Source organism: Rhincodon typus, unplaced genomic scaffold (genome assembly GCF_021869965.1).
Source record: "Rhincodon typus isolate 14 unplaced genomic scaffold, sRhiTyp1.1 hic_rhity00001929, whole genome shotgun sequence".
In the NCBI taxonomy this organism is placed as follows: domain Eukaryota; kingdom Metazoa; phylum Chordata; class Chondrichthyes; order Orectolobiformes; family Rhincodontidae; genus Rhincodon; species Rhincodon typus.
Genome location: NW_025967567.1, coordinates 9,176 through 24,953, shown reverse-complemented (window position 1 = coordinate 24,953; position 15,778 = coordinate 9,176). Strand labels below are relative to the sequence as shown.

At 37.7% G+C, this 15,778-nt stretch overlaps 1 protein-coding gene across 1 annotated transcript in view; it reads right to left on the bottom strand.

Annotated features, from left to right (window-relative positions):
• Window positions 1–295: 295 nt before the first annotated feature.
• LOC109928249 (mitotic checkpoint serine/threonine-protein kinase BUB1 beta) overlaps window positions 296–15,778 on the bottom strand; it is a gene marked incomplete at both ends in the record, with an annotated part of 20,358 nt that continues 4,875 nt past the window's right edge. The window contains 7 exons of the mRNA XM_048592855.1: window positions 296–396; window positions 1,630–1,761; window positions 3,557–3,732; window positions 6,555–6,826; window positions 7,771–7,873; window positions 10,382–10,499; window positions 10,913–11,050. Of these exons, the coding sequence (XP_048448812.1) occupies window positions 296–396; window positions 1,630–1,761; window positions 3,557–3,732; window positions 6,555–6,826; window positions 7,771–7,873; window positions 10,382–10,499; window positions 10,913–11,050 (1,040 nt within the window). The remainder of the gene's footprint in view (window positions 397–1,629; window positions 1,762–3,556; window positions 3,733–6,554; window positions 6,827–7,770; window positions 7,874–10,381; window positions 10,500–10,912; window positions 11,051–15,778) is intronic.

Below are 15,778 nucleotides of genomic sequence, written 5' to 3'. Positions count from 1 at the left end.
TGCAGGAAGTTGTAGATTTTCATTTCACTAAAATACGCTTTTAAAGAATCTCCATTATGTCAATATTGATGTATTAGAATGAAACGTACAGACTGCAGAAGATGGGTCATATTCATTCATTTCTAATATCAATTAAGATCCTCTACGTAGAGAGAGCGCTCCCAAAATGACCACACTTTTTGCTGATCAAAAACTAAACAATTTGTGCCAGGTATTTGTGTTGTCGCCCAAACCTGTGAAACACCCGACTCTGCTCTAAAGAAAGGCTTTTTTTTTATATTGTCGAGATACTTACCTTAATAATAGCTTTGGACAAGCTCAATCTTGGATTGGTTCCATAGAATACACGATGCTGCTCATGTACTGCTGCTAGTTTGATATTAAATGCTTGTGAACCTGTACAAAAAAAAGTTGCATTTACCTGCATATAGTACCTTTTCACAACCTCAAGAGCCATTGAAATTTTTTTTATTTTAAATTTTTTTTTGCTAAAATAGACCAATGATGAAGTATTTTTAATATAGGCAACACCGTGCAACCTCTTTTATGTGAATTAGTGGCAAACACAGAGGCACACAAGGTGATGGTAGATGGATCAAGATTAGCCAGGGAACCAGTGAAAACTTTACTGCTCGTTCTACAAAATAATGAAAGTAATCAGTTACATCTATACACTGGCAGATGAAGCCTGCACTTTTAACATGTTATCTAAAAGCAGACGGCTCAGACAGTGCAACATTTAAGTTAGGCTGACACTCCAGCACTACATTCGCTGCAGTAGAACTTGAACCTATTAGATTTTGGCTCAGGTGAGTGCCATCATTCGAGCTGCAACAAACAGGAAAAGGTGAAACAAAGATAGTAACTGAGATACATTGATTTAGGATTACATCAAATACCTTTATTAAGAAAACACTTTGGCAGCTGGCCAAAAAGCCATTAAAGAGGGAGATAGGTTGCAGCAGCATTCAAGACTGGAGATTTGGGTTAGCCTTTGCTCTTATTCCTCAATATTTCAATACTATCATTTGACAGAATTTAAATATCACTTGACAAATTACACAGTGAAAGGGAGAAAAAATTCAAAATGGAACAATTATATTAAATGTAAAAATGAGCTCCAGCCAAATACAATTGAAACAGCAAATTTTAGATCTTGAAAATCTTTATTCCATTTTCATACAATCAATAACTGCACTAATTAAACCGACAGGCATTATGACTTCCTCCATCCTTAATTTTTTCATGTTGTGTGAAGTACTACCATGAAAGGACCTAGTGCAGGAGTCTGGTTTGTAACCCTGTCAATGCACAAGTAGCTGTTTGAATTTTGAGAATTAAAATACTTACTTTTAAGAACTTACCAATAAGTTTACAAACCCTTACAGTAGTACAATATGAATGTAGTACTGAAGATTCAGTGCACAGAATTCCAAATTTTCTCTGCAGACATCCAACAAAATTGTTTTGGCTACAACCAACACTTACCCAACATCAGCTGTTAAACCACTTTAGGCCAGATTAGCCCAATTACAAATTTGCACTCATTAATTTAGGCTTCTTTTCCAAGCCACTTGTATCAAAGCACCACATGGAGATTTGCACAGAACAACCTATACTGTTGCTTACCTAGAGTTAGCTCGCATCCATCTTCAAATGTAGGTACTGGGCCATTCTGAATGTGGAACTCTGAGAATGAGCTCAACGGCACAGGTAGGGACGAAAGCAATTGCTTCCTGATTTCTATATCCCATGGATTATCTGAAATTTATTAGAATGGATCTTTCAGAAACAAGGAACACAAGCACATTTGGACCTGTATGATAGTGCAACAATTCAGAGCCAAGGGCATGTTGCAATGTTCACTGAATATTTTAATATTAATTTGGGAGACAACAGGACAGACGAATTACATAAACTTGGAGACCAATATTTCCGACTCAAAAACAGAAAAATGCAATTGTACCAGCATCAAAGCAATATAGGGAATTAGGTCCTGGCTGTAGGGTAGCTATTCTAATGAAGAGGAAATTTGTGGCTCAAGATTAAAGCCTAGAAAGTGCTGCTGGCAATATGAGGTGGGTACTGAATACATCCATACAACATTTGTATTAAAGCAATACAACATTCAAGTTTAGGATCACTCAGTACACCTGCAAGTTTACCTCATGTACCAGATAAAGGCAAATTTGTGCTTCACTCACTTGACAATTACTCTGATCATTTTTGATTAAGTAACTGTTTTCTGAAAAAAATTGTGCCACCAAATGATCTTTCAACTGAAGTTAGAAAGGATAATACTAACTAAAAACTTTGGCTAAGCTTACAAGTACCTGAGACAGTTTTGATTATTACAAGTAAAATAATCATTATTGCATATTTAAAGCAACTAGAACCACAGGTCAACCATATCTCCTACACTTGCCTCATTTGGCATTGAGCACTCCAAAAAGATCCCAGATTGGCAGCTGAATAAAGCCAAGGTGCATAGCTCCACAGTACAGAACCATCTGCCAAAAGGGTGGGTAAGTGGTTTGTAGTCAATGCTCACAGGACTTTGCTGTTCAGAAAGGAGCCTCAAAAGTATTTCAGGTCTATAACCAGTAAAGTACTTTTCCTTCTCCATAAATATTGCTGGATCTGCACAGTAATTCCAGTATCTATGGGATTTTATTAAAATTAAAACAAAATGTTACATCTGACCTCCATTTGAAGGCCAGGGACATACAAGGCAGGTTAGAGCCAGTATAGAGAGACGCACTTGGTAGAGCACACACGTCCAACTAACAAACTTAGCGGACTGCTCTTTCCTCCTAAAAAAAAAAATTATGGGTTTGTAGATATGAATTACAAACTACATAGAATAATGAAGTTTGCAAAGCAACAAATAGGATAAAAAAGGATTTCAATAAAATGATACTGATTTTTGAAAACAAGACTTGCATTATAATTACGAATATAGCTATAGAACATAGTCCTGTGGAGTTGAACGATTTGATTTGAAACTGATTTCTGCCAGTGACAGGTTCTCAAAGCATAATGGTAGCAGACAACATAAACACTCTTGACCAGAGCAGATATCAGTCAGCTCGAGGTGCTTCAATCACCACAGAATAAAGCGAAGGATAATAAATTAACTTCTAATCTGACATCAAGAAAAGAAATTCAATGAACGATCCATTACTGGGCAAAATGCTTTTCATTACATCATTCCATTCTTTGTTTTGCATACAAACATTTGGAAATCCGAGAAATAATCACTCAACATCCGACACTAAAATATTTGAAAAAATTTCTGAAACATTTTAAGTGTATAGTTAATTGTTGTACTTCAGGATATGTTTCTTTAAATATTCAGGTCGCATATGCAGCTCCTTCTCGGATTCAACACTTTAGTCATCACCAGCTATGCTCCAAGTCTGAGTTAATAGTTAAGTGAATTCTAAGTCAATCTAGTTTAGTCATACTGTCAAGAATAGTAACTAAATAGTTGCCTTGCTAACTAAGTTGCAACATACCTAAATAAGAAAGACTAAATACAGACAGCAAGTCATACCAGAGGTGGAATTCACACTGTTGGTCTCACAAGAGTTCAGTTGGCCCAGCTCCAGTTTCTCCAAAATATTCAAGTCACTCATGGTACCAAGTCCTCCCATGGAAGAAGAGGACACTGCAGAGGAAGAGGTGGTAGCAGCAGAGGACAGACCATCTTCACTTGCTTCCTGAATTGGACTGTGATACAAACAAATATTCAAATATTGTCCCATCATTTACAACACGTACCCTAACCCTATCGCAGCAGACCAAATCACCCAGCACATTAAATTTGAATTTTCATAATTCAAATTTACGATAAGAATCATATCAATCATGTGAAGGCACATTACCACTGTGGGATTAATTACAGAATATACGTGGAAATTCAAAAATATAGGATTAAATTGATTCCAATCACACTGATCCCCTATCTCACCCTACCTTATGTCAGTGGTAAGGAAATTATTGGAGAAGATTCTTATGGATAAGATTCATTCACATTTAGAAAAATATGGACTTATTAGCGATAGGCAGAACAGTTTTGCCAGGGGGAAGATCGTGTCACTCAAACTTGTTTGAGTTTTTGAGCAAGTGACGAAGATGTTTAATGAAGGCAGGGCAGTGGATGTTGTCTTTAGCAATGCCTTGAACAAAGTCCCTCATGGCAGGCTGAACAGAAGGTGAAGTCACACGGGTTCCACACAACTAGTTTAGTCATAGAAGACAGAATAGCAGTGTCAGTTTTTTCTGACTGGAGATCTGTGACCAGTGGTGTTCCACTGAGATCAGTTTGGGACCCTTGTTGTTTGTAACATACATCAATGATTTGGAGGAGAATGTAGGTGGCCCGATTGGTAAGTTTGTGGCAGACAAGAATTAGGGGAGCTGCGGATACCGAGAGTAGCCAAAGGATACAACAACATACAGATAGACCAGAGACTTGGGTGGACAAGTGCAAGGTGACACAGTTTGGAAGATCTAGTGTAGGAGGGAAGTATATAGTAAATGGTAGAAATCTTAGTAGAATCAACATACAGTGGGATGCAGACGTATAGGTCAAAAAGTTCTCTAAAGTGGCAATGCAAGTAAATAAAGGCAGTCAAAAAGGCACATGGCATGCTAGCCTTCATCATTCTGGGCACAGAGTATAAAAATTGGCAAGTCGTGTTGCATCTGTATAGAACTTGGTTAGACCATATTTGGAATATGGTGTATAGTTCTGGTCTCCACACTGCTAGAGGAATGTAGAGGCTTTGGCCAGGGTACAGAAACCGGAAGTTACCCTTTTGGACAGTATTAGCTATGAGGAGAGATTGGACAAACTTGGTTTTCACTTGAACGTCAAAAGGATGAGGGACAACCTGATAGAAGGTTACAAAATTAATGATAGGCATGGGAAGAATGGCTAGTTGGAGTCTGTTTCCCAGGATAAAATAGTCAATTCTAGGGAACATACCGAAACAGTCTCCCCCATTAAAAATCTCCCCCGTCTCCTGTGGCTCCTCAAATACCAAAACAGTCCATATTCATATGTAGCAAGACTTAGATAACATCTAGGTTTGGTGTGGTTAGTTGCAGGTGATGACCATCTTCAATAAGAATCTAAACACTGCCCCTTGACATTAACATTACCATTGCTTAATTCTCCACTGTCATCTGAGGAGTGCTATCTTGCCTTCCGAAAACTGTACTGGACCAGCCATATTGTGGCAACAACTGCAGGTCAGAAGCTAGGAGAGTGTACTTTGTGGCAAGTAACTTATCACCGGTGATCAAAATGCCTGACTTCTGCCTTATAGATAGTTGATGTGATGCCAGCCTCTCCATTTGCCTGAATGTGTGCAGCTCTAACACTCACCAATGCTCAACACAATCTGGGACAAAAATTAAGCTGCTTGATTGGCATTCATCCACTATCTTCAACATTCACTCCCTTCACCAGTTGCAGTGTGCACCATCTTATAAAGTACACTGCAACAACTTGCTCAGGCTCTTTTTTCACAGCTCCTTCTAAACCCACAATTTCTACCAGCTAGAAGAACTAGGGCAGCAGATACAGAGGAACACCACCACCACCTGGAAGTTCCATTGAGTCGTATACTATTCTGACTTGGAGTTATATCCCCAGCCATTGCTGTTGCTAGGTCAAAATCCTTAAACTCCCCATCAACATTGTGGCAGCCCATACATCCAAGGAGTGCAGCAGATCAAGAAAACAGCACAGCATCACCTTTTCCAGGGAAAAGAACAGATATTCAATTCTGGTCTAGCCAGCAAAGACCACAACTCAAACAGGTTTGTTTCTTTCCTATCCAAGCAGGTATGATAGCCCAAATCAATACTGGTGTTTATCCTTCTCAATAGCAGTAGTCTTAATTGCATGCATCTATAAAATTTCTATAATTCATTTATTCTCCTTTTCAATTACCTATTCCTCGGTTTAACATGATCTCCGTTTCATTCACTTACGTCTTTTATATAAATCATCTTCCCTGTTCTTTTGCAGATCCAAAATATCTAGCACATAGTTCAATGTGAAGCATCAAAATGGTCAGCTATTAAAAAAGTATCAAGCACTGGAAGTCTATCAATTCAACAAATAAGCACTTTGAAAATAGAATGATAATTCCTGTAATAAGGCGTTAAAGAGAAGCTTCATCTCCAACTGTGTGTTGGTCAGTTGATGTAAACTCTCTCAATGATTCTCTGGTTCATCCCAAATTTCAGCCAATTGTTTCCCAAGCTGATGGACAATAAGCAATTCTCATGAATAAGCAGTGCATAAAATTTAAAAATAGGGATTTTCTGCAGCTAATAAAGTTAGTGCTTGAATGAGGATGGTGAAAACAAAGCTTCTTCTACATAGTGAGAGACTACTTTGATAATTTAACCATTTCGACTTCAGGGGCTTTTGAATAACAAGGCTAATTATTCCACAGATCTTTCATTCAGATAAAAATTTCAATGTAGTCTAACAAAAGCCTAGCAGAAAATCACTTAGCACAAAAATTTCTTACCTCAGTTTCTTCATATGCAGAGGTTGGTCAAACAAGGACTCCTTGATGGGCGATAGTGAACTCAGAGCATTTTTACCACCATCTATACAGTTTTGTTTGATTGAACTCTCCTGGTCATCGGTTAGTGTATTTCTGTGGAAAGGGGTTGAGACCAAATGTGCCCCTCTACTAAAGTCACATGTGTTTTCAGGGTAAGGGCCAAGAGTCTTGTTCGGGTAATCACTATTCACAAAGTGGTCTTCGTTCAGGGGCTCAATCCCATCTAAATCATCCTTAAAAAAAAAAAAAATGTAAAATAGAACATAGCCGAATTCAACCACGTACGCATCCAAAACATGTTGACTGATGCTGCAAAAAATGCACCAGAGAAATTATAAACCAGTACTTAAGCTTGGTACAGTAATGGCTGTAGTCATAAACAGGGGAGAACATGCAGACTTCAACAGAAAATATTACTTGTTTTAGACAAATACCAGAGATCACAATTCTCAAGGAAAAGCAAAAACAATGGTGCATCGCTGTTAGTTCCAATTCAATTAGTCTTGGAGAATTTTTTTTTTGAAAAAAAAAGGGAGTCAGTCAGCCAGCCAGCCATTCGCAATTCAACAGATAACAAAGGGAGTTTCTGAAAAAGTATCTATGTCCAAAACTCCCAAGTCCTGATTTCACTCATGGGTGATTAAATTTAAGAACATATTGTGTCAGTGAACACAAATAGCAAAGTGCAAAAAACAGGACTCCCCCAATCTGCATACAGGAAAACAGATATCAACGATACTAGAATCTTGCTGCCTAAAATGGAGGTCATTTGGTGTGCAGCATCACCTCTTTGAAACAGCTGGCCAATGCGTCTGTCAAAGCCTGAATGTTCCCACAAATGGCTGTAAGCACATCAATTCCTTTCAAGAAGTTACATTGAATTTCTCTAACCTTTACATTCTCCAACCTTTTAAAACACTGCATGCCTGATCTAAAGACACTGCTTTTAAAAAACTCTCCCTTGATTTTTGCCAATTGTCTTAAATTGTGACCTCTGGTTATTGAAACTGATGATTTCCCCTTAACTTTCACTGCTCCAAACAATAGAACAATCTAGTTTCTCTGGATTTTGCACATAACTCCAGTCCCTTATCCCGCTTATTGCGCGAATAGCAAACTCAGTTCTTATATGGCTTCATTGAATTACAAAATGAAATTCTACAGGATTATAACTTACACATTCAGCAGAACAGGCCCCTTCAGCTAGAACACGCTGTGATGGTACAAGAGTTCCAGAAAGTTGCCATTGAGTGTTAGGCTTTAAGTAATTTGATGGGGGCCTTGGGGAAAAAAAGAAGTCAAATTGACCAACAGTCCAAAACAAAGGTTTGTATAGGAAACTCCAAAGGTAGAATTTGAATTAATTGCTTTGATCGACATTGATCTCAAAGTGAGCTGAAATCTCAGTAAATGCAGAAGGAAATTCTCTAATGATGGAATTTTCCCAAAGAGAAGCCCAAGTTTAAATTCCTGATCTGTATGGATCAGCTTATCTCAATCAGTAAGGCAGCAGTAGCACTATAATTCCCGTCCGTGTGTTCTAGGGTGGCCAGGGGGGGGGGGGGGGGGAAGAAAGAGGAGGCCCGGTCAAAGTCTACGTATCCAATTGCCGCTAAAGACAGGGAGTCTCAAGTGCAATGCAAAGCAAATAATAGCCTGTCTGCAAACACTGTCAACGTTCACTGTTAATAGTGACCAGTTGAGCAAGTTAGAGTCTCCCAGTCTTTCTTGGAAAGGCAACAAAGTAACACCACATTAGAAAGATAAAATTAGCAAGATAAAACATACATTCCACACTCACGGCACTGATTTATATTTCAAACAGTTAAAGTACTTAAGTTGTTTACAATTGGAGTGTGCAAGCTACATTTTAAAAATATTTAGATGAATTTAGTTAAATTCTATCTAAAGCAGAGTTCATTTTAATGAGATTTTATGCAAACAAGTTGGTCGGGACAGTAGGTAGTTAAAAGTGGAAACATTCATACTGCTACAATACAGCATACATCTCTGAAATTACACCCAAATGTGTTTCAATGCAAAATACAAGTCAGTCAGCCAGAAGCAACAACCAACCAATCTTCAGTTGTTGTAGTCACATGTGAATGGTGATGTTGGACCTTAAAGCCATCACTTTCCAGATTTTGATCCTATCCATAAAAACATGGCTAAAATAACATACACACAAATCATTAGTTTACTGACCACACAATCATTTCATGACTGAACAAACAAGTGGGAATTTCTTTGAAAAATTGAAGTCCAACACAAAATAACCATTTGTTCTATCAAAACTTACAGGTTCATATATAATTTGAATCTAAAATCAAGTACATGTGAATATCTGAAAATGTGAAACAAAGTCACCAAGTAATTCTGAAAACACCTATACCACAGGGGTGCATATTTATCTAAGGGATGAATAGTGTAATTTTGCAATGATGGCATTCTGATTCACGTTCACCTAGCTACCTTGAACAGCACTGCCTGTTTTTTTTTGTTTAGTGTAGTTAGTAAACATGCCCATGTCATGGCTCACTGGGGTAACGTGCTGGAAATCAAGCCCTGCTATTCCTAGAGTTGTGACAAAAGTTGAATGCTTTAAAAACTATACCAAGATTCCCCAGTTGACCTGATTTTCAGACCCAGGTTGACAAAGCATAAACTATATTTCTGTATTTAACAGTTTATTGCAAGTAATTAGACTCTAGCTACAGGTAAACACAGTCATGAACCGTCATATTGCTCTATTAATTAAAACTGTAATCCTCTAAACTCTTTTACATACATACATAGCCACACAGATAGACAATAAAACAAACACGGGTTATGAACAGAAGGAAACTTGGAAAGCAGTTCAATAGTCATTATTCATTACATTGGTGAGATGATGTTTTTGCTGATCAGATTGCTGCTTTTTGGACATCCTCTCTAAAAGCTTCCATTGGTTTCCAAGAGGCACGTTTGCTAATTTAATTGATAAGTCAGAGACGTTTTATATTCAAAGTCACAATTTATATTTCTTCAAGCTTACAAGTGGCTTTTACTGCAGATAAAGGCAATGAACCCGAGCTGGAGACCCGAAAGCTTCTTTGTACGACATGCACAGCTCCAAGCTGTCCAGCTACGAGAGAACCAGTCACATTTATTGGCAGGTAGAAGAACTTTGGCAATGGTCACTAGCCCACAAACCAATCTGCTACTTGTTACCCACTAAAGGTCAACCTTCAGCTCCAGTTCATCTGCAACTACTGGTGTAATCCACAACTGTTGTTACAATGTTCAATGAGTATCTAGTTACTTGCTTTCAAAATGCAACAATACTTGCAAACCCTGGTTTTAAACCTGTTCTTTTCTCATTTAAGTCTACACTAGTCTATAAACAAAATCATCTTTGCTCAGCATTCTTCTTGGCCCACATCTCCTTGCTTACACCAAACAAGTAGCAAGCGGGAGGCTCCAACAAGCAAGCTCATTAGTGCCAAGTACCTTTGCCTCTAATAATGATGTGCAAAACATGAGAGTTAGATGGGTAATTATTAAAAAGTACACGAAAAGTTGTAACATCAAGACTATCAAGGTTCAGAAAAATTGACCTAAAATTATGACATTTCTCAAGTAACAATTCACTTTCAACAGCTGTTGCTGACTCTAAGGTTAGTAGGGAACAAGCTCCGTCACATCCATGCTGGAAAAGTTTACAACATAAGCTGTAAATATACTACACTGGCTTGTTTTAAAAAAAAGGTGAAGATTACACAGTTGCTGTTATTATTAGTCAGACTCACTTAATCTGGTCTCCAGTTTCTGCAGTCTCATCAAAAATGCTGAAAGGAGCTGATGCAGGTGGCAAGCCCACGAATGGGGGCATCAGGCCTGAGACTGAATTTAGATGGCTGTCATCAGCTAGAAAGGAAAAAGAAAGTATTTCATTACAGTACCTTCCACTACCATGTCAAATGGCACATTCTACATATTATTTTATAAATCAACAGCCAAGGCAATGGATGTTCTTCACAAATATACTCAGAAAGACATGTATAATTGTCTGCAACACAAGATCTGAACTTTATATAACAAGTGTCAAGAATCCCAAAAGTATTGTGGTCATCTTATTCCAAAAGAAAATATTCCCTACCATAGAGTCCGTTTATAACAGTAAGAGCTCCAAAAGTTAAAACAGAATTTTCATCCCTTACTTCAGTTCAGACATTTGGTGAGTCAGACATATTTCAAGTGCAGTTTGTGGATTACAGTCCAGCACCATTGAAAATCATACCACCACTAAAACTGGGCAAACGTCAAATCATCTCCTTTACCACATTTCATAAACTGTGCTTCATATTCCAGGTCTTCCTTGTTGCAATCACAAGGTACCGAATTCAGACTTTCAAATTGACTTTTATCACTCATTTGGGAACAAGTAACAGGGTCAGAGAACATGTGGTTTATGGTATCTGTAATAGAAAAGTAGGAATGCTATTAAGCCAAGAGTTTTCACATTTGGAACGTGTTTTAACAAGTAAATTCAATACCCTAAAATTTTTTTAAATAGAATCCCTAGTGTGGAAACAGGCCCTTCGGCCCAACAAGTCCACACCGACCCTCAGAGCACCCACTCAAACCCATCCACCTAATCTACACATCCCTGAACACTGAGCAATTTAGCATGGCTAATCCACCTAGCCTGCACATCTTTGGACTGTGGGAGGAAACTCACGCAGACACGGAGAGAATGTGCAAACTCCACACAGACAGTCGCCCGAAGGTGGAATTGAACCCGGGTCCCTGGCGCTATGAGGCAGCAGTGAACTGGAAAGATTTCCAAATACTGTACACAGCAGATTAGGAGGTGCAGCTTTACTTCCGTGTGAACTTTGCTGTTCCAACCATCATGGAGAGGGAAAAAAAAAAAAAAAAATGTAATAACCACCCTTGGACTTCTAACCGATAGCGATTGGTTTCTTTCTGAAAAGTAGTTGCATTTCAAGAAACAATTCAATGACTGTAAAAAAGGTGTTTTGGGGTGACTTCATCAAAATAAGCCAGACACTGTCCACACCAAGTTTAGCAAATTTCTAAAGAGCAAAACAAAAACACTTTTTGATAAGAATTAAACATGAAACAGAACTAGTTTACGCAAAGATAGATAGTTAGGCTAAAATGACCCTTATGGACAACAACAAAAAACAAGCCCCTTAAGTATCCTCTAGGTTTCAATGAGATCATCTCCCATTCTTCTAAATTCCAGTGAACAGAGTCCTAACCTGTTTAGCCTTTGCTCATAAGCAAGCCCACCACACTAGGATTCATCCTAGTGACCCTTCTCTGTACTGCCTCCAAATGAAATAGTATCTTTCCCTAAATAAAGAGAACCAAATTTTGTCTCTGTACTCCATATGGGGTATCACAGCATCTTGTACAATTGTGGTAAGACTTCCTGCTTTTGTATGCCAACCCTCTTGAAAGTAGGGGCAGCATCAGTTATCCACTGTACCTGTGTGCTAGCTCTGTATTTCATGCACAGATATCCCCAAATCCTTTGTGTTGCAGCTTTCTGCAGTTTTTCCATTAAATAATACTGATATTTTGATCTCCCTTTCAAAATAAACAACTTATTTACAGTGGGAAGTACTTCAAACATTCCATTAATACTAAAGATTACAGGAGAGGAATTAAGTACCATTAACCAGCGTGAAAGAAGTATTAAAATAAAATCATAGGGTTAAAGGCAGATAATGATTATGATTATGATTTTCCAAAAGCATTGCCATTACTTCTTTAATAACTGACTTTAACATTTTCCCACATTATACTCAGTTTGCCAATGCTTTGCCCACTTACTTAACCTATCAATATCTGTGAAACATATCCCTCTTGACCTGCCTTTCCATTCATTTTTGTATTGTAGCCAAATTTGCAGATGAGACATTCACTTTCTTCCTCAGAGTCAATTATATGCATAGTAAGCAGTTGCAGTCCCAGCACTGATCCCTGTAGAACCTGAGAAAGAAGCCCACCCCTCCACTTTTGCTGTTCCTGCCCATTAGCCAATTCACTATCCACGCCAATATACTATCCTCAACACCATGGGCCCTTACGCCTTAATCTTTGGTGAGGCACTTTGCCAAATGCATTCTCAAAGTCCAAATACAACACATCTATTGGTTCCCCTCTGGCCATTTTGGTTGAGACTTTCATAAAATTCTAATAAGTTAGTCAGACACAATTTCCCTTCCATGAAGCCAACCTGACTGTGCGATTAGATTATGATTTTCCAAATGCATTGCCATTACTTCCTTAATAATTGATTTTAACATTTTTCAACAATTAATGTTAGGCTAATCAGCCTACGGTTAACAGCTTTTGCCTTCCTCCCTTTTTGAATAGGGGTGTTACATTGACATTCCAATCCTCTGGTATTTCTCCAGAATCAAAGGATTTTTGGAAAATTACGACAAATGCATCCATTATATCTAGCTGCTTCCTTTTGGATCCTAGGATGGAAGCCCTCAGGGATAGGGGACTTACCTGCCTTTAACCCTATTATTTTATTTAATACTACTTTCACGATGGTTAATGGTACTTAATTCCTCTCCTGTAATCTTTTGTATTAATGGAATGTTTGAAGTACCTCCCACTGTAAAGCCTGATGCAAAATATGTTTGATTCTTCTGCTATTTGTCATTCTGCATAACTATCTCCTAGATTCATTTTAGGGTACAGCAGGAAGCTCGTATTGTCTGTTTTTATATTCTTTGTTTGCCCTTGTACTTTATTTTTTCTGACTCTATTGTCTTTATAGACCTCTTTTGCTGGACACTGAATTTATTCCAGTTTTCAGGGCTTTCATTGACTCTTGACCCCTTATATGCTTTTACTTTCAACTTTACACACTCCGTAACTTCCTTGGTTAGCCATGATAATTGATATGAAAACCAAGAGATGACAATCCATTTAAATAATTAATGCAAGTCATTACTTCTAATAGGGAAGAGGATCACGTATCAGACATCCAAGAGGAAATTAATATTGAGACAAGTGTAGGGACTTAACTAATGCAAGTTAACAGCAAAGACGACTACAACTGCTTGACTGACAAACCCCCAATTTGAAATGGCTTCCATGACGAGATATTAAAAAGGTAGGTGAGAATATTCCACAAGCATCATAATCTTCCAAAGTTCTCAATTTTTAAAACACATCAATTTTAGGATCTAAACAATATCATTCCATTATTTAAGTAGTAGAGGAAACAAGTTAATTTAATAATATCAGTTATCCAATCTAGTGGAGGGCCACAATTAAAATCTAAGATTAAGGATTAAGTAGCTGAAAATTTTCAGCTGATTAGACAGGAAGCGCAGATTTTAAAAGACAACATCGTGAATGATTGGATTTTGAGATCGATTGAAGTATTGGACTGGAGAATAACTAAACATGTTATTTGTATGAATGTTCAGAAGACATGTGAAATTGACCACCCCTTGAGGCTAATAATTAAAACAGAGGACCATGGCACTATAAAAAGGTAAATTTTTGCCCAGATCAGGAAACTTGGAATTTATTTCCATTTAATCACTCCTATTCTTGACCCAATCACAAACTTACCCTTTCTTCATCCTACACTACAGCCTGAGAAAAACATTATGTTTCCTAGTTCCAAGGAAAGGTCACAGTCCTTCGACAAAAGGTCAGTTTAGCTTCTCTCTCCATAGAGACTGCCAGTCATGCTACATTTTCCAGTATTTCAGTCTACTTTTTGGCTAAGTGGAAAGAGACAGAGTTGGAATAATGGGCACACCCTCTTATTGGCAGAACATAACTAACAACATCTCTCACAGGGATTTTTGTTGGAGTCTGAAATATTTTTTATTTATTTGCTCATCTAAGGCATTAACAGAGTGCCAACATATCCAAGTTTCCTGTTGCCAAATAGGGCAAATGGAAGCATAAAGTGCCAAATTAATTTCAACTTAGGCATATGATTAAGGTTAAACAAATTTTACATATCTACCGAAGCATTTGATTGCTTCTTTTGCAGCCTCCTGTTACCAGGATAGCAAATGCACTAAAGATAAAATAGTGAGTGTGTGTGGATCAAGAGGTGGATTGAAAGTTTTTCTCTACCATAACCATATCATAGAGATCACCATAGTAACAGATGGAGTAAAAATACTGTACTAATTTCAAAAAACATCTTTTGAAAGTATAGAAATCAATATAAATACTGGGAATAATGAAATGATAGTTTAATGTTTCCATGTACGGCAAACTTATTAATCACCACCTATGGGACTAGGAGTGTACTGGTTGATCAAATATGCTGTTGATCAAGAGGTCCAAATAATCAATGTAAAAACACACACCAAGTAATAGAAACATAATGTGGGGGGTATATATACTCTGTTATACTTTATTTACAGCATAAAATCACTGAAATAATAATGCAACTTTGCCTTAAATAAAGCTTACCAAAGAGCCTTTTCACTTGCAGCCTCAAGTGACTACCTGGACATTGCAGCGATTGCAATAATACAGTAAACTGTTGATATTTCAGGTACATAATTTTTGCCGGTTTATCAAGTGTGCCAATCAAAATGTGCCAGTTAAAACAAAGTTTGCTGCAATGTTAATCCATTGAAATACTTTTTCATCCATTTAAAAGAGATCCAGTGTGAACTTTGTTACTGCTGCTCTGGGTGTGATTAGAAAGCAAAGTTCCACCTACTCGGAGCAATCTGACATCATACTCATCTCCTCCACATAAATATCTGAAAGGCCATTCTGCATCATGTAGATGAACTGTGTGTTTTAACGAAATTGTAATTTTAAAGGTTTCATATCCACAAAAAGAACAAAAATAAACTTAAATGCATTTCAGATGGCTTCCCTGCATCCAGCAAATTATGGGGATGCTTCAAATGGATCTACATTCAAATCCTGATCAGAGTGAACAATCAATCCAGTAGAATGGGGATAAAGAGAAATTAGCTGCCAAAACTTATCTTTCACTCATCAGAACACAAGAATGCTGAATTTCAAAACAATATTCATTAACATTATAGGAGCAACAGATGCTAAATTGGAAAAAGGTGAGCCAAGGAGAAAACAATGAGGAAAACAATTGCAAACAATTGCAAACATTTGGGGGGCGGGGGGGGGGGGGGGAGGAGAGAAAAAAG